This window comes from Vespula pensylvanica, chromosome 1, assembly GCF_014466175.1.
Source record: "Vespula pensylvanica isolate Volc-1 chromosome 1, ASM1446617v1, whole genome shotgun sequence".
Lineage (NCBI taxonomy): Eukaryota > Metazoa > Arthropoda > Insecta > Hymenoptera > Vespidae > Vespula > Vespula pensylvanica.
In genome coordinates this window covers 2,856,290-2,874,563 of record NC_057685.1, presented here as the reverse complement: position 1 = coordinate 2,874,563, position 18,274 = coordinate 2,856,290, and the positions used below count along the sequence as shown (strand labels likewise).

General features: G+C 32.5%; 1 protein-coding gene across 1 annotated transcript; it reads right to left on the bottom strand.

The window, feature by feature from the left end:
- Positions 1–781: 781 nt before the first annotated feature.
- LOC122636524 (protein bark beetle) lies at positions 782–18,208 on the bottom strand. Its single transcript, XM_043827832.1, has 27 exons — positions 16,563–18,208; positions 12,271–12,440; positions 11,980–12,173; positions 11,463–11,637; positions 11,221–11,390; positions 10,550–10,788; positions 10,224–10,473; positions 9,749–10,134; positions 8,998–9,650; positions 8,448–8,901; positions 7,888–8,278; positions 7,392–7,822; positions 7,035–7,280; positions 6,003–6,943; positions 5,450–5,925; positions 5,156–5,352; positions 4,660–5,058; positions 4,282–4,559; positions 3,947–4,200; positions 3,624–3,835; positions 3,416–3,540; positions 3,095–3,325; positions 2,896–3,021; positions 2,529–2,787; positions 2,243–2,444; positions 1,911–2,158; positions 782–1,840 (listed from the first exon to the last, which is right to left on the bottom strand). The coding sequence occupies exons 1-27, from the start codon at positions 16,908–16,910 to the stop codon at positions 1,046–1,048; spliced, it is 8,850 nt and encodes a 2,949-aa protein (XP_043683767.1). The 5' UTR covers positions 16,911–18,208; the 3' UTR covers positions 782–1,045.
- Between the last annotated feature and the right edge of the window lie 66 nt (positions 18,209–18,274).

Sequence of the window (18,274 nt, the reverse complement as noted above, 5' to 3'; positions counted from 1 at the left end):
CGAGTCTACCCTATCAATTTTTGTTCGTTAAAAATAGTCATAATTTTGCATTGAATGATATAGTCCTTCTTAACAATAGACTCGTTCAATGAATCATTTTCTTAATTGATGATATAACGAAGAGTGAATTAACAATTAATAATTAAACCTAGAGTGTATACTACTTTAGACTCGCTCGAGTTTATGTATCACAATTTGGACTACTTAGGCGAGTTTCTCACTCATCGAGAAGGCAGAACTCTTTTGGGCATGATTGGCAGTATTAAAATCATCGTAGGTTTACATAAATTCTTTTACGTAGACGTTAATATACGGTGTCAATCTATAAATCGATCGTTTGATTTAAAAACGTCACATATTTGTCAGATACGATTGTAATCTAATTTCTTGACATTGTTCGGTTAGATCATAAATTAAAATAATCAAACATAATCTTAAATAATTGATAACAAATTATGTATATTCGATGATTATTAACAAACAAAACGTTTGTATCATCATTCAAATTGTTCGACTCACTCGCTAAATCAGAGAACGACAAGTATGCTTGATATATAATAAACTCATAGAGAAAAGAGTTCAAGTTCAGCTAACAAGGAAAAAAAAAAAAAGTCTTCTTTGGAGTAAAAAGAATTTCTGTGCGAGAGTACAAGGCACATTGCACAAATCTATGTATTCGTGCGAAAATCCGATCGTTCGTTGATCCTAAATCATCAGGATCAAAGGTACAACACGACGTTCGAGTATTGAGATCTCTTTATAATTGTATTATTACTATTAATATTATTATTATTATTATTATTACTATTAATATTATTATCATTTATAAAATGCAATTGTTATATTGCACCGCACTTTCACTCGAGGAAGATCACACGAAAAGATTTTTTTTTTTTTTTACTCAAGTACCAACGTTTGATAAGATGCTTTCGTTCGATGTGAAAGCTTTAGTGAACGTGTTATTCGTAAGGTAAACGAGGTAACAAAATTCTTACAGTCTCATATTCTCGCGTAAATTCGCGAATAGATGACTCGATTAGGGTTTCTACATAGCTGTCTCCAAAGGTTGACTCTTGCTTCGTGCACCAGCTGAGAGTTGAGTCAGCTCGGTTGGTTCACTTACCAAAAACGAATCGAGATTTGTTTCTAATAAAACTTCGCTCTTGGAACGAAGAGGTTTCTCTTCACCGATATCTAAATTTGTTTCGAGAAGAGCTTCGCTTCTTGGTCGACTTTCTTGATCATAATGATAAGGATGAGGTGGAAGAGGAGGATTGAAGTCTGATGGATATTCAGGAACAGGTTCGGATGCTTGACTCGGTGTTAAAGTTGCTGTATCGTAGTTACGAATTTTATCATAATCCACTTGTCCATAACCAGCTGTAGTTTCAATGTCACGCTTTAATTCACTCATGGAGTCTGTCAAGGCTAGACTCGAGTGTAAAGGTAACGTAGAAGCATTGTTGAGGTAAGAACTTTCGTTAACATTATCAGTGTTTTGACTATTTTCAGGTACAGCATCAGTGGTACTATCCAATGGCCAGTCACTGTTGTTTCTTGAAGCAAATGTTGAATGATTCCGAAAGCCCTCGTTACGATAGGTCAAGTCGAATACTGGATTTTCTGTACTTTGTGCAGTAGAGTAAGTTTGTACGGTATTCTTAAAGTCACTTGTACTTGGAGAATATCGTGGATTATGTGCCTCGTATACGTCATAACTTTGATTATCTTCCATGGAAGAATTTAATTGAGATTTGTCCATAGAGTCTATACTTCCACCGTTAAGCATCCTTTTGTAATCTAACGATTTGGAGTTTAATGTGTCCGTTGATTGTTTCGTCTATAAAATAAAGTATAATATGTGGAAAGTGTTGTTCGATTGAAAGAAGATTAATGATAATCTCACTTACTGCAATAGGTTTTCGCCGATAAGCCAATTCTGTAAATCCAGACGTTGAACCAACTGACCGTAGAGAATGCAAAGATTGACGAATAGAATTTCGCCTTTCTAATCGTTCGAGTTTTCGTTTTTTCGATTTAGACACCCATAATACAATGGCAGCTGTTAACAAAGCCAATGCTACACCTAAAGCTCCCAATACTCCTACAGCAACGATATCCTTTCTCCATGAGAGTGGATCGATGTAAACTTTAGGATCTATAAATCATGCATAAGTCTTTTCAATATCATCTGACTGGTTTTATAAATTAGAAAGTATTATTAATGATTTTATATACGTACCAATTTCACAGAGGAAAGGATTAGGTTGAGCACAATAATCTACCTCGATAGTTTGATAAGTAAAAATAGTACATTGATCAACACGTTCGAGTTGTTGAACCCAAACACGTTCAGAATAATCAAAACGTTCTTGTTGTTTTTTTAAAAATCTCCAAAGTTCTAAATAATCACCCATGATGAAAGGCATCGATGCGTTTGCTCCCTAGAAATCAACAAAATCATTTCTATTTATCTATTACTTTTGATTTTAATAGATCAACAATTACAATTTGTGAAAAATACTTACACGACAAAAATCACGTGCACTGTAAAAGTCCATTGGTGCACCGATATAAATGTAACAAGTATCACCAACTAAGTCCCAAGCAGGTGGACATTTACCACTTAACACGGACTTATTGTTTATGTGGAAAGGTTGATAATCAACCTGTAACAATTCTGAAGAATCACCACGATCTCGAATTCTTCCAGCTACGGCCAAGGTTTCGTTGTAACTCCACCAATTGTAACGAGCGTCTACATGAGATCTCCACATTTCTAATTCCCTTAAAAAAAAAAAAAAAAAAAAAAAAAAAAAAAATAATTACAACATGTAAAATATTTTTCGTTTCTTTTTTTTAATAATTATATATAGATATGTTATGAATCCTTACTGTGATCTATTTATAGTAAGTATTTCATAATCGTTATCAGGATTAAAGAAAACGTTATCAACATATCTTTGTCCTGGAGTACCAGCAATAATAGTACTACGTCCTTCTCGATCAACTGCATAGTTTCTAAAAAGTAATTTTTTCATGAATCGACAGTATAAAATAGAATGTTTGTTTACATAGTTTATTGATTACTCACTTATAGAATCCATTATGAGAAGTGCTTTGATATATCGGTAAACGTACACGTTCGAATCCCGAAATTTCAAGAAGATGTAAACCAAGATTAGCATGAAGATAATTTAAGCTCATATTGCTGACCACTTGTTTTAAAACGATATTGTTACAATAGGGAGCATTATTTTTCGTGAAGTAATTTCTGTATATCGTTATCTCTTGATAAGGACTACTGTGACGACCTTCGACGTATCTAGGATAAAATAATAATTATTATTTTTCTACAATGTTTATATATATATATATATATATATATATATATATATTGTTAAGTAATACTCACAGAGCAGGTTTATTAAAATTCTCTGCAAAAAGATTATTATGAATCCAGCCTTTCAAAGAAGTAGCAGATCCTCTTGAGTCAGCTCGGATGGAGAGTCCACCTTGATTTTGACGCACCAAATTATTCTATGAATATAAAACATATTTATTATACAATATAATTTTATTTAACATTGCATGATAATTCAAATCCTATAATCAGTACTTACTCTAAAATATAATGATTGTGTATTCTGAACGTCTAACCATATCGCTGATTTACAAGTTGAAAAGTTACCATAAAGTTTTTCACAATTATTTGTGAATTGATTACGTTCAAGAGTCATTATTGCATTTACTTCGCCAGCACTTGCATATTTAACAGCACCTTCTCGACAATTGGAAATAACTGAATATGAGATATTGTGTTGTACATCTCGATCTAAAGAAATTTTGGAATATAATTAATTAGTCTCATATAGTTATGTAATTAATTATAATTTTAATTAGTCTTTTCCTTTCTATCTTTTTTTTTTTTTTTTTTTTTACTTACTGAAGCCAATAGCAGAAATTGGAAGAGTTACAATCTCTGCAATAAAACCATGTGTGTTACTTGCACCATTTGCGAAAAGTCTTACACTGAGACTTGGTTCACGAGTTTTAAACAATTTCTTCTCGTGAGGACTGTCAACTTCAAGATGACCTATTACTTTAGCAGTAACATTGTAAATGTCTCCATCATACAAAGTGATACCATCTGCTCGACCTGGCTTTCCAGTGGAATTAAAAAGATTGAATTGTAGAAGTCTGTGAAGAAGAAAAATAATTTACAACTGTATTCATTATTGACTTAGATTATGTCGAAATAAATTTTATATTATAATTCACCTGAAACCAAATGGTTTGGTTCTATAAGGACTACGGAAAATCTTCACGCAATTCACTGGATGATTATCGTATCTATAGTATATAATAACACGTTCCTCAATCATTATTTCTTTTGCAGTATCACAAATATCGATCATACTGAACAAATGATAAGGAACATTTAGATCTTTGATTGGTGTGAATGAACTTTCATCAGCTTCTCGACCCTCGCCAGTTAAAGAAAGTATATTGACTCCATTTCCAAGAACATTCTTAATAGTATTAAACAACAAGTCGACCTGAAAAAAAAAATATATATATATATATATATATATACAAATATATAAATTCATTTGAACATAATCGATAGAAATTTATATAGAGTATACTTATACTTACTGTATGAGTCGGTGATATAACATTTATACCATGATAAGCACTACGTTCTATATTAACGTGCATGATCGTAGGTGATTTCATGATCGATTGCAAAGCAGCAGATTTTTCATTATGCAAAATACCAGCTCCAGTGATATTGATATACTTCAATACAGATTCAACCCTTCTAATTGTTTCATGAGTGACAACATCATGAATGCGATGTTCATAAAGATGATGTTCAAATTCGCTATTAGCTATTCGTATACCAGCCCAATAATCATAATCATCGTCAATGTTTCTTTTACCACAGTGAAGAAAAACGAATTGTCCATCCCAATGGCATTCGTGTCGATGTCCAAAGAATTGACCGTTCAATCGGATTTGACATTCTTCGAGATTCTCTTCGTTTCCAGAGCACTAAGAAAAAGGAACGTTAAAATTGAATGACACATTGTTTCATTTTCTTTTTCATATATTCGTATGAAAAAGACAGTCAAAATGAAAACATAAATACTTGTAATGGTTCTGGCCAAGACCAGACACGTGTCAATGAGCCAGGATGTAATTCATATCTACGATCATAGGATACATATACGTTTAAAGAATCATAACCGAGTTGTCGACAAGCTACTTGAGCGTTACGTTCAGTGAAACGTTCGTCACAAATTGGAATCCATTGTAGTGTCGTTTTATTAAAAACTTCTACGAATCCTAAAACAAAATACGTTCATAAGCTCGCAAGAAACAAATTTATAACTTGTCTTTAAATCGTATGTTATATAAAGAGAAAAGAAGGCCTAATTTGTACCTTCGTTATAAGAAGAAGAGCAACGAGTATCTTTGCATAAACGAATCATATCGTCAGACATTGAAACAAGTTTGTTAGAAGTTCTCATAGGTGCTGATATTGGAATAACTGATAATGGAACCGTAGCATTACGTTTGATAGGTCTCATAATGATTTCATGGCCAGGCATGCCGATAGCTTTCAATGTACCAAGTACCAAAATACCAACGTTAGGTGAAAATTCCATGATCACGTCTGGATGAATATGTAACGTAGCTTGTGGCATGATAGTTAGATCGGATTTGATCACGTATGGTTCCGTTCTCGAATACAATGTTAAACTTTCGATTATTCGACCACCCAAGTTATCCAAATTAACTTCCACTCCGATTTGCCATGATGCTGAAATCGATGCGTCTAAGGAGTCGCTCATCAAGTAGGGTCGATAATTGGCTACAGCGTGATTGTTCCAATCGTCGAAATCGAAAATCCTACGTCTGTAATATGTCACAAGTTAATTATATATTGTTAATCATAGGAGAGTTAATATTAAAAATAAAGATCTATAGATGACCTAATAACAGCATCGTCGGAAGTACCCCACCAATTTTCGGAAACATCGACTCCATTATTAATCTTCGCAGTTCTGATACCAGCAAGAAGCTCGTAATCCATAGAATTATCGCCAAAAAGATTTCTATTGACTCGAACCTTTTGTATACCGTGAAAACCAACTACGTAACTAGGACCATCGTAAGATCTACGTGATCCCACGGCATAATTATCGTGTCGATTTCGTTTGATCTCATTGAAATAAAAGCGTGCAGTAACGTCACCCAAAATTTCTGATTGACTGTTGGCCTTGAATTCGACCATGTAGGCACCGTTGTTAGCTTCGATTCTATTGTTATTCATCTTTATTTTTTTCTCCATACCGCGAATCGATATCAGACCGTTTTTACAACGATTTCCATCCCAACGATTGTGTGACACGTTCAACGTAGCAAAATGTCCATCGATCACGAAGCTAAACTGATCGTTGTCACGCCAAGTATTGTTATCGAAGTAAAGAGTATGAGTGAAATTTTCATTATATTGCCAGACATCGGGCAAAGTGACTTCGAAACCTCCAGCACGGTTTCTTTCGATCGTACTATCTTGCATTATCCAATGAAAGAGATTATTCGAGTGTCTTGCGTCACGACTGAATTGTGATATTCCTTTCCCGTTATCGGTGATCAAAGTATCGTTCAAATGAATAGCGATCTCGGATAAGTCAATCTCATAAATGTTCCAATGAGGCGAATGAACGTAAATCGCTTCTTCTTGATTATGTGAAATTTCGCAGCCGACGAATTGTATCGTCTCGTTGGCCTTTCGTAGAAAATGATCACCAACTTCGTCTATATAACGATTGTAATAAGAAGCTAATACACCTTTTCTGTTACCCTTGATTTTTGTCTTGGATACGATCAACGAAGGTATTGGCCCACTAATTATTTTATTTTTCGTGTTCTGTTGAATATAAATTGATATAAATAAAGAGATTAAATAGCTGATATTACTTTTTTTTTTTTTTTTTTAATATAGAAAATAACAAACATACTTGAACTGGTGCTAATAACGATGAAATTACTATAACGGCACCTCCAAGAGCACTTTCACCACTCTCGTATTCCAATATAACAGCAAACGAACTAGAGGCGACAGGAAAAATTGTTAGATTACGTTTCATGTGCCAAATGTTTCTTTTCTGATAAATATCTTGCGAATCGTGTATTGTAATCTCTTCCGTACTGCGATTTTCTATCGGATTTAATAATTGTATACCAATGACATAACCAGGAGTGCACTGTAATTATATATATATATATATATATATATATACATATATACATATATAAAGAATTTAATAAATGTGTTCCAGTATTTATTAATGATCAACAAGTATACGTTTATTTACCGTGATCTCGATAAACTGATGCAACGACTCGCCTTTCACTCTATCGGTAATGATATACTTGGTCTGCCAATTATCAAGATTAATTTTCGTCTCAGCTTGTGGTATAATTATTGGATCGTATGAGGATTCTGTTGAATATTCTGCTAAACGAGCAAACCATCCAGCCAACTCTCTTTGTTGAACGGCAGATAAAGCAGGATTGTGTCTAACACCTGCTACTTTATTATTTTCTATTCTAGAATTGATCACGCGCATGCCAAGTTGTTTGAAACTTATACCGCTTCCACCATTTTGAGAAAATTCGCAATTTCTAATTGTATTTACGGCATCGGCTGAATATATGTCAGAATATAAAATACCCAAGCCATCTTGGAGATTGTTAACAATTTTCACACCTTCCAACGAATGTCTCGCGAAATCGATTTGTAAAGCTACAATAATTAATCACATTAATTTTTCTAATAAAAGCAATATTAATTTCAATGAAACACTTTACCTGACTTGAACAAGTTCGTTGTATAATCCAACAAGCCAGCCTTTTCGATAGTTACGTATTGTAAATCGCTTCTCTGAGCCAAAGGACCTAATCTTAAACCAGCCCATGCTGGTTCGGAACATCTCACACCTACGTCGTTATCGTGTGTACAAGAATTCTCAAAGTCTACTATCGTCTCTGCTCTACATTTAGAAATATCGTTGTCACCCTCGGTACAACGTACGTTCGTAAGAAGGATGTCCTCGTTGATTCCTGCGTTGGGAATTTGCGAGCGTTCTATGAACCAATTATCTGGATCAAGCGTGAGGCCTAGTTGATGACAAACAATGGATGCATCGAGAATTGTCCATCCGTAGTTACAAACGGTGCCCCATTTTTCACCTATCCGAACCTTTTAAAGAAATAAAAGAAAAATATAGACCCACATACACACAATGGTTCTTTGTTATCATGCGATACGATCGTGTAAACTCTATTCTATTTTTATACTATACTCTTTTTCACACATAATGTTTCACAAACAATAAGCGATAATCGTTACAATATATAAGGATTCTTACCTGTAATCTTCCTTCTAAATTCGTTTTACCTCCTAACAATCTCACTGGTATAGAATCCATTGGAGAAGATTGAGGTGTCTCTTCCAAGATACTAGAATTCTGTGACTCCATAGAAATATCTTCCTTCAAAGTAAATCGAATATCGCTTGGCCGTTTTCCACGTGCATCCAATTGACCGGCTACCATCATTCCTACAGCTGGAGGAAAACGTAGAGTAACACCAGATTGTAACACCAACTTGCCACCTGGTCTCACGTTGATATCACGTTCTACGATGTACTCTCCTGGTTTTAACACTTCTTGACCGTCGACTTCACCACCGACCAAATTTGTATCGGGTGTTACAAATCTTGGAACGAACATTGGATTCGAGATAATCGTATTTGCAGCAGGATTGCTACTATGAAGTAGATAAGGAATATATTCGATCTTAGCAAGAGTATATCTGTCTTTTCTATAAAGAGAAAAACAAACAAAAATTTAGCAAGTAATTTGATGAAACAAAAAGGACAAATTTATCATAAATTATTCCTTGAGATATATTTAATACCTGTGAAACAGTCTTTCAAATATTTTATTCTCTTCCGTAAATCCGAGCCAATTGAACGTACAATTTATAATCTTACTTTGATCTTCCAAATGCGAACCAATCTCGTAAGGCGATTCGGGATTATGTAGAATATTACGAAAAACTTTCACATTGCTCGAAGAAACGACAACAACAGCGGCTACTCGAGAACGTGGAACAAGCCTGGACGTTACAACATCACCATTATCAAATAATTCTCTTACGCGATTCTCTCGTAAGAAGTTTTTCGTAAATAATAAATTCTGTACGTCGCTGTAAGGTGAAAGACCGATGCTAACAACGAAAGCACCACGATTCCCATAGAACTCATTGTATCTGATAGTGATGTTTGTTGGTAGAATATTAAAAATTTCGTAGAGTGGATTTTTAATCAATATTCCACCATTAGAATGTTCCCTGAATTGATTGTACTCGATAAAAGCATTTAAGTTAAGTGCTGGACTCAACTTGATACCTAATTTTTTATTTTGCACAAAAGAGTTATGACCAATTTGTAACTTCAACGTTCCTTCGTTTACTTTCCAACTGGATTCCACTTGCAATGCTGTATCCATGCTGGTATTAAACGAATTGCCTGTCACGTTAACATAAGAATCTCCAGTTGAATTACCAACCTATGCGGAAAAAAGAAAAAATATATATATAAAACCTCATTACGAGTAAATAACTTGTGTGGTCTTCAAATAATTTTGTACGAAATTGTTTCTATTACCAAGACACCTATATCCTTGTTACGAAATATCTGTGAATATTCAACCACAGTCGTTTGATTGAAATAAACGTACTCCGTGCTTGAACTATCATTAAGCCACAAGGCAAATCCATATCCGCTGTTAGAAGAAATGCTTGTTCTTGATACGTTGCGGTTTCCACCGGTAACGGTGATATTTATACCGTCTCCTTGATTAAAGGAAATTCGGCTGCCTGTTACATTGACATCCGCTGTACCATATAACACATGTACACCAGCGGCATGTTCGTTACTAGATATTGACGTCTCATGAATGTGAAGAGCCGATCTTAATTTTTCTGCTACTATACCACGACCGTTATTACTTGCAATTGTGCTACCTGTCACGTTGAGATCATATGTTTTTTCTGAAAGATAAAAAATGATAGACTGCTTTTCTCTAATATTCGTAATTTGTCTTAATTTCTTTTTCTTTTTTTTAATTCAATTTACTAACTGTATCCTGATGATAATCTGACGAAAGCAATCGTATTTGTACGTGGCTGGGCAATAAATTTAATATACAAATCTTGTCTAGTAGACGTAACACTTTGAGGCAACGTATTATTTCTGATTCTAACACTAGCTAACATTTTTTCCGTGCCACTAATCCCATCGTAAACCTCAATAACCGCACTGTCGTTACGGTCCGTTCGCATTTGTAAAAAGTGTAGAGTCAGAACGTGACCCGGCCGTGTGAAAATATGCTGAATCATAAAATTTTGTTAGAAAATACATTCTCGAGCTTCATTAGTTGTAAGATTTTGTTCAATAAATACTTACTTGTGGACAACGTTTCGTGTTGGGTGTATATTTACTTTGTTCCATGGATATCGTCACTGGAAAAGTTTGACTAGTTGTACTTGGAAAAGTACACAAATCAAAAATGCCTGTCCTATCCAGCTTATCTTCCGTTCTTTCGTCATGGTGAATATATTTTATTCCATCTGCTCCGTTCTCTTGTATCGAACATTCATCTATGTGTGCCATGCCGTCTGAACTATTTACGTAAATTCCATAGCCTGTGTATAATCAAAAAAAAACAAAAAAAAAAAAAAAAATCAATTTCATCAAAAAAACAAAGCATTCTATCACAATTTTAATTTTCCAATATTTAATTTATTTGAACACCATACTACTGTTTGTAAAAATTTTTTAATTGACTATTTTTTGTACTCTATTTTTTATAAATGTATACTCTATAGATTTATACATCTTTATATTGCTATACTATATAATATATAATATTTAGATATTATAAATTTTATAGATTTATAGATTTATATTTTATGGAGATTTATAAATCTGTAAAAATAAATTAATAAGATCTATAAATCTCTTCTCTATAAATATACATAATTTTATATATTCTTTGTATATTATATGTTAATATGTAATTTATATTAATAATTAAGTTTGTTCATTAAAAAGAGAAAAAGAAAAAAGAAATGTACCTTTATTTTTTTTCACAGTACAATTAGTTAACACAACAGGAGCTTCAGGTGTAGTGACATTAATACCCGTGAAAGCAGAGTTAAGAACAGATATCGATTCCATTCGAGGTGGAACACCATCGACTTCTAATGCCGATGTAACGTTATAATCTCTACCAGTACCAGCGTAACTGGAAATACAATAGGACATATTACATATAATCTAGAAAGGAAAAAATTTATTAAAGAACGAGCTTACTCACCGGATGATCACGTGTCGTAGAATTGATTTAGATCTTCTTACATAGAGAGTATTTTCTTGAATCAATGGTCGATCGTAAAGAGCTCCTTCGAATCTAATACCACGCCAGTGTTTAATAGCTTTGGTGGATCCATCATGTCTTGGTAAACAAGATAAGCCAAGATCCGGATGATAGTCTGATAATTAAATAGATTTTTTTAAATTGATAAATAATTTGAATTATTTTTATAATAAAATGTATATTTTTAAATGCTTGTAAAATCATCATAAATTATATAATAATATATTACATGTGTTTATACTATATACTACTTATAATATTATATACATACTATGTACTTTCTATTTATAGTATACGTTTATTGCAGTACTCTCTCCATATGTATTATTATAATAATAGTACAAGTATGAGTAAAACACATGATACTATATAACATATACATATACATGACATTACGTGTATAGTACATGATCAATAATTTTTTTCAAAAATATATAATTGAGACGTATAAATTTACCACAAACTCCACCACCGAGTTGTCTCTCGGACCAACCCTCGCAATGCGTCAGAAAAGATTCGGTTCCACGACAACGTGGTTGTTCATATAATAAACGTGGTTTAGCTGGCCATTGACGATCGATCCAGGACCACCATCGGCCACCTTGAAAACCAAGATGCCTACACGCTGTCTCTAAATCTGCTCGAGTCCAACTAAAAATTTAATTATTCATAGTGAACGTGAAAGGGAAAAATTTAAGCGTTGAATTTTTGATTCTTTTTTTTTTTTCTTTAACAAAATAAAACATACTTTCGCGAATTGGTACAAACGGAACGCCATTGATCTTGATGAAATAGTTGCAATCTTCCTTCCAACGGAGATGGGCCATCAACCAGCCGTACGATAGCTGGAGATTCAACAGGTGTCGATTCGATACCCATTTCCGCTGAAGTAAATACGATCGGGGCTTCTGGCTCTCCCTGAAATTCAATATATAGTTTACTAGATAAAATACGATCTAGAAAGTAAATCGTGTAATATAACAGATCAAGAATGATTACATTTTATAAATCCAATACTTGACAATGTAAACACTTAATCATGTAATAGAACAGAACAAAAATTGTTTCCATAAAAATTTCTTATAACTAATATAAAGACTAAATCTTAACAATATAGAAACTAAATCGTGTAATAAGACGGATTAAATATCGCTTATTTGAATACAGATTAGTTCACAAAAGCTAATCCTATTGGATCTTTCATTAATTTCTATTTTTTTTTTTTTTTCATTCCAAATTAAACGAATTTATTTCTTCGTTCAATGAAAAATCGTCATAAAAGAAAGCGAAGAATTTCTGTTTTAGACTTATCAAATAAAAAGTATATTCTAGAAACGTGAGAGTAGTCAAACTTATAAGGATATTAAACGATGACAAAGTGAAAACTGAGTTCAACAGTTTTTTATGATTTCTTCCGAAAGTAACGAGAAACAGATCTTTAGATTCCTCAGGGAATACGGGCAAAGATCTTGCCCTGTTCCTGAGTATAAGAGGATTACTGAGGTCAAGGGTTAACAACGTGCACACAAGAACCGTCTGTTGATCCATGACCCGAAACGCACTACGTACGAGGGCAATGTTTTCGAGCTGATTCACTCATTCATGCCTCCGAGTTTCTTCCCATCACGTACTTAATCAAGCGATTAGCCACGCGTTGTTTCTTTTGTCGTACTTGTATCTCGCAAAAATCTAACAATTCAAGTCTAAAAATGTAATATAAAAAGCACACACACATATATATATATAAAAGAATTTTGATTTTGCACTAATTAATAATTAATTTTTAATTTACGTTTATAGCTCACTTATAACTTACAAAACTATTAGAAAATTTCAAAACTAATTTATAAGATTAATCGGATCAATTATTTTTAATTTGAAATTATAATTCAGAAGTTGCAAGAAAATAATTTATAATATAATTATATTAGATAAATAATTTCGAAGTCGTTTTTTTTTCCAGTTCAGAAATATTAAAAAAAAAAAAAAAAAAAAGAAAGAAAAGAAAAGAAAAGAAAAAAATAAGGAATAAATTCATATAATTAAATAGATACAGAAAAATAATAGAATTTTATTATGATTATTTTTTATATAAATATATAAAAAGAATCATAATATAATAAATATAAAAATATAAAAAAATCATAATGTAATAAATATAGAGATGTAAAAAAAATGTAATTTTTTTATCGAACATATGAAATAAATTTACAAATCGAATAGGATGAAAATTGATCCGAGAAAACTGATAAACGATGACGAAAGATCATCCATGTCTGTTACTATTATACACCATAAAAAATTAATCCCGAGAGCATTGCAAATTTATATTCAATGGATGTATAGAACCATAGTATAGGATCGTGATATTATAACAGGGAGAACGAAGCGAAGCGAACTCGACCCTTTCACAAGTAAGTACTTGTGTTCGTTACAACCGATTAAAAGTTAATAACATTTATGACCACATTGTATAATAAGAATCGTAATTTTGTATTTAACGCATGATAGTAGTAGATTCGCTTACTTATTCGTGGTATGTCCGGTCATTTGATGACCTTCGACAAACACGTTCTAAGCGCATCGTGTCATTTTTACCGGATGACAATTAACAAGAGAATTGAAAGGAAGATAGAGAAAGAGAGAGAGAGAGAGAGAGAGAGAGAGAGAGAGAAAGAGAGGAGAAAATCACAAAAAACTAGACAAAACGTAACGGTATATTTACGTGTATATAACAATTGATTAATTGTACATTATTATTTAAATTTAACATTTGTTTTAATTTGTATCTTTCTTTTTTAAATGAGATTTTATTAATTCCCATTGTTTAATAAGTAATAATAAATTTTCATTGAATTTGTGAATAATATTTATAACAAATTCCTCTTTCAATTAACATTCTTTCTTAATTTAAATTTCGTCAATCTCATTGTCTAATAAGTAACAATAATAAATTTTAAATGCTCTTGCAGATCATATTCATAATAAGTTTCTCCTTTTATTATAATTTATACTTTCTTTCTTTCTTTTTTTAACTATATTTAATTGTTCTTATTGATTGCAACAAGATAATCAATTCTAACTGCAACGAATAGTTATCATTTCTTTTCACAAACATTTGAGACTGCAATTGTTAATTGTCACTATTGACATTCTATTTTTTGCATTGTAAATTGTAGTGAGAAAAAAACAAAAAAGAAAGAAAAGAAAAAACGATTCAACAATTATTTTTCGTTATTTCCGTTGTTGCGGAAGCTCGTAAAGTGAGTTTTGTCGTTAAAGAGACAGACAGACAGACAGAAAGAGAAAGAAAGAAAGAGAAAGAGACAGACGGAAAGAGAAAGAGAGAAAGAGAGAAACTGTAGCGATACCGACAAGAAGAAGTAGCGCGTAACGAAAGTCGAAACAATCCGATGATATTCCAGAACACAACCGATTATGATTATTACACCGGAAAGGTGTATTTAAGAATGGAACTAGCTTCATCGAATTACGTTACTGGTATATCCTGTCTGATCTTCAGGTCAATGATCACAAATATTTTTTACGAAAAAAGAGTCTAACAATAATAAAAAAAAAAAAAAAAAAAAAAAATCAATCAAAATCAATATTTTTTTACGATAATTATTCGCTATCGATTTTATTTATTTATTTATTGTCTTGATATTATCTCGATAACATTTTTTTACAAAATAAAAAGTATATATAAGATAAAAATAAAAAAATAAAAATATATATATATATATATATATATATATATATATATATATAGGCCGATTTTAGAAATCAATTACTCTTTTTCGAAACTTCTTAGGCTTGTAATTAGTTTTGTAAATGTACAATTCGATAAAAAAAAAAAAGATTAGCTTAAAAGGTCTCGAAAAAGGATAATTGACTTTTAACATCAAACCTAAGAACTTTTTCAGCGATCTAATAATAAAAATTATTTGATGTATAGTAATAAAAAAAAAAAAGTCAATATTTCTCGATACATTTCATTCATACTATCGATTTTATATAGCAATATTCTCGATATTATCTCGATAACAGATTACCCCATTGATAAGAAATTCATCCATTTCGTAAATGCACTTGATCAAAGTTAAAAAATCATTCTTTATTCTTCCTGTACAATACGTAACAAAATGATTAAATTTTAGCAGGAAAAAATTATTCGTTTGCCTGGTAAGTAGACTAATAAAATTTTATTGGTCGTAACTATTGTTTGAAAAAAAAAAAAAAAAAAAAAAAAAAAAAAAAAAAAAAAAAAAAAAAAAAAAAAAAAAAAAAAAAAAATTAGAGAATGTAGATAAAGAAAGAAAATAGAAGAAACCAAAATTTTACGATCTCTTCCTGTGTCACTTATATTACTATGGCACCTAGCCTGTTATTATTACTTTCACTGTAGTAGTGTGCAAATCATAATTTAAATGAAAAAAAGTGCTCGTGAAATTTTCCAAGAACCAAAATCGTTAGCGGCACGACTCATTATTGGAATATATACTAAAGATGACGATAAAAGTGGACTCTTACACACTAGTAAGATGACTCACATATTCATTCACATTGACACGTAATGTACGTTTACGTGTGTAAGGTACAGAATGGACTAAAAGTTCTTGAATCAATTTAAAAATCAATTATTTCTTTTAAACGAAACCTCTTGGGCATGTAACCAGATTAATAATTTTTCAAGCTCGTATTGTAGAGTTTTATAATTTGAAAAAGTGAATAAATAAAAAAAAAAGAAATAAAACAAATTAGTTTAAAAAATCTCGAAAAAGAGTAATTGTATTTTAATATCGTTTAGGAACTTTTGAGTCACCCTATATTTTACACATACATATATAGTATATGGTATAATATGTAGTATACGTATTTACGAATGTATTGAAAGTACAGATTGTAAAATAATATATATCCATGAAATTGGGAAAGACGATGAAATATTTCGTCGCAAGAAATTTATGAGAATAATGAGTTAGATTAATGGAAACTAAAATATTGTTAACGTTGTATGAATATTTGATTGTTATATACCTTCGCAGTAATGATGCCACGAACGGTGATTCCAACCATGGGACCAAAACGTATTTCGACTCCAGCTTCAATAAGTAATTCTCCATCTTTTTCGACGAAAAGATCCTCTCTGATCAAGTAAGGATTCTTAACTCTTTGCAAAACTTTTTGTCCTCTTACGATTCTAACACCATGTAACTCGGTAAATCCGTCGTAATTGTTCCCAGTGTTATTCGAGTTAACCAATGCAGGTTCCGTGTAATAAATCGAGTTCTGTTCGGTACTCTCTCGTAATTGGCCATCGACGAGGATAGTAAAACTCGAGATTGAAAATACCAATAAAAAAAGATTCATCTTTGTAAGAATCATGTAGGGAAGCTAGGATCAACGAAAAATTCTTTTCCCTGTATGGGATGAGTCTATGAAACGTCCAAGTTTCGCTCTATGAATCATCGATCACGAAACGATCATGGTACACTCTCGTTAGACAAACTATGATCGTACAGTTTAAGAAAAAAGATCTCTAACTTTTCTCTAATGTTTCTCTTGATTATTTAACACTTGAAATTTACTCGGACATCTAAAGATATTTCCATTCCAAATCAATTCGATATAGATCTTCTCGATCACTCTAACCTTTTCAATCGAAAAGATTTCTATTTTTCGCGATTCTTTAGGTTCCCCAGGTATACAAAGACCTAACGATACTTTAAAATCTGCTCGATATCGATCTACGATAAATCGAGTACTCCGTTTTTCTTTCCTCACGGACAACGCTTAGAACGGTAGTATACTTTCCCTCGACGTTTGTTTGTCCTTCATGGAACCTTTCGAGTTCTCTTGTTCGAGCTGCTTCGTGAGATCGTTATCGAAGAGAATTTAACGAGGCACAGCGCTCTTCTGGAGAACAGTTACGTTATGCTTCAGAGTGAACTCAGGCGTACTTCGTGAACTCTAGCGATGGATGGATTGGATGGATACTCTTTTCTCGAAACATAGAAAGTCTCACTTTGCAATCTAGTATTTGAAAAAGTCTAACGACGTACATGTTTTCTCGATCCACCGTGAATGGAAAGATCGAGCATCGATCTACGATGCCTCTTCGACATATCGGTAGAAAGACGATTAAAAAAGAAAAAGATAAATAAATAAAAGATACTTGATACTCCACGTGCGCAATGCACTAACACTACCTACAACCACCACTATTACGAGCACACACGATCGTTTTAATTCGAACGTTAACTTTCCTTCTCTTGAAGAAGATGACACAAATAAAAATATAAAAAAGAGATAGATAGATAGAGATAGAGAAAGAGAGAGAGAGAGAGAGAGAGAGAGAGAGAGAGAGAGAGAGAGCAAAAGAGAAAGGTAAAAAAGAGCAACGCAATCGGATTATCCTTGTCCTTTCCTTTGCTACTTTTAATCACTTGTATTTCTTCTTAAAGAATCGAAGGAAAAGAAAGAAAGAAAGAGAGAAAAAGAGAGACAGAGAAAGCGTCTATAGCGTCTTCTTTAGCGTTCTCCTTAATGACGCCGATCGTTAAGTTTATCTCACTCTAGAATAATGATCGAAGAGTTTGGTGACCTGGTACTAACGTTGTTGGATCGAATTTTAAAGGAAGAAAAACAAGATTTTTTTTTTTTTTCTTCCAGAAGACGAGGGTGGACGTTCGCGATAGCCACCTGGCGTGGCGTCACGTTGGGTGCGGTTTGACCGCTCGACTGGCAGC

Coding starts and splice junctions, on each gene's coding strand:
- LOC122636524 (XM_043827832.1), bottom strand. CDS start 16,910: ATGATTCTTACAAAGATGAATCTTTTTTTATTGGTATTTTCAATCTCG. Junction 12,441..16,562: donor GTGGCATCATTACTGCGAAG/GTATATAACAAT, acceptor ATTGAATTTCAG/GGAGAGCCAGAAGCCCCGAT. Junction 11,638..11,979: donor ACTCGGTGGTGGAGTTTGTG/GTAAATTTATAC, acceptor TTTAATTATCAG/ACTATCATCCGGATCTTGGC.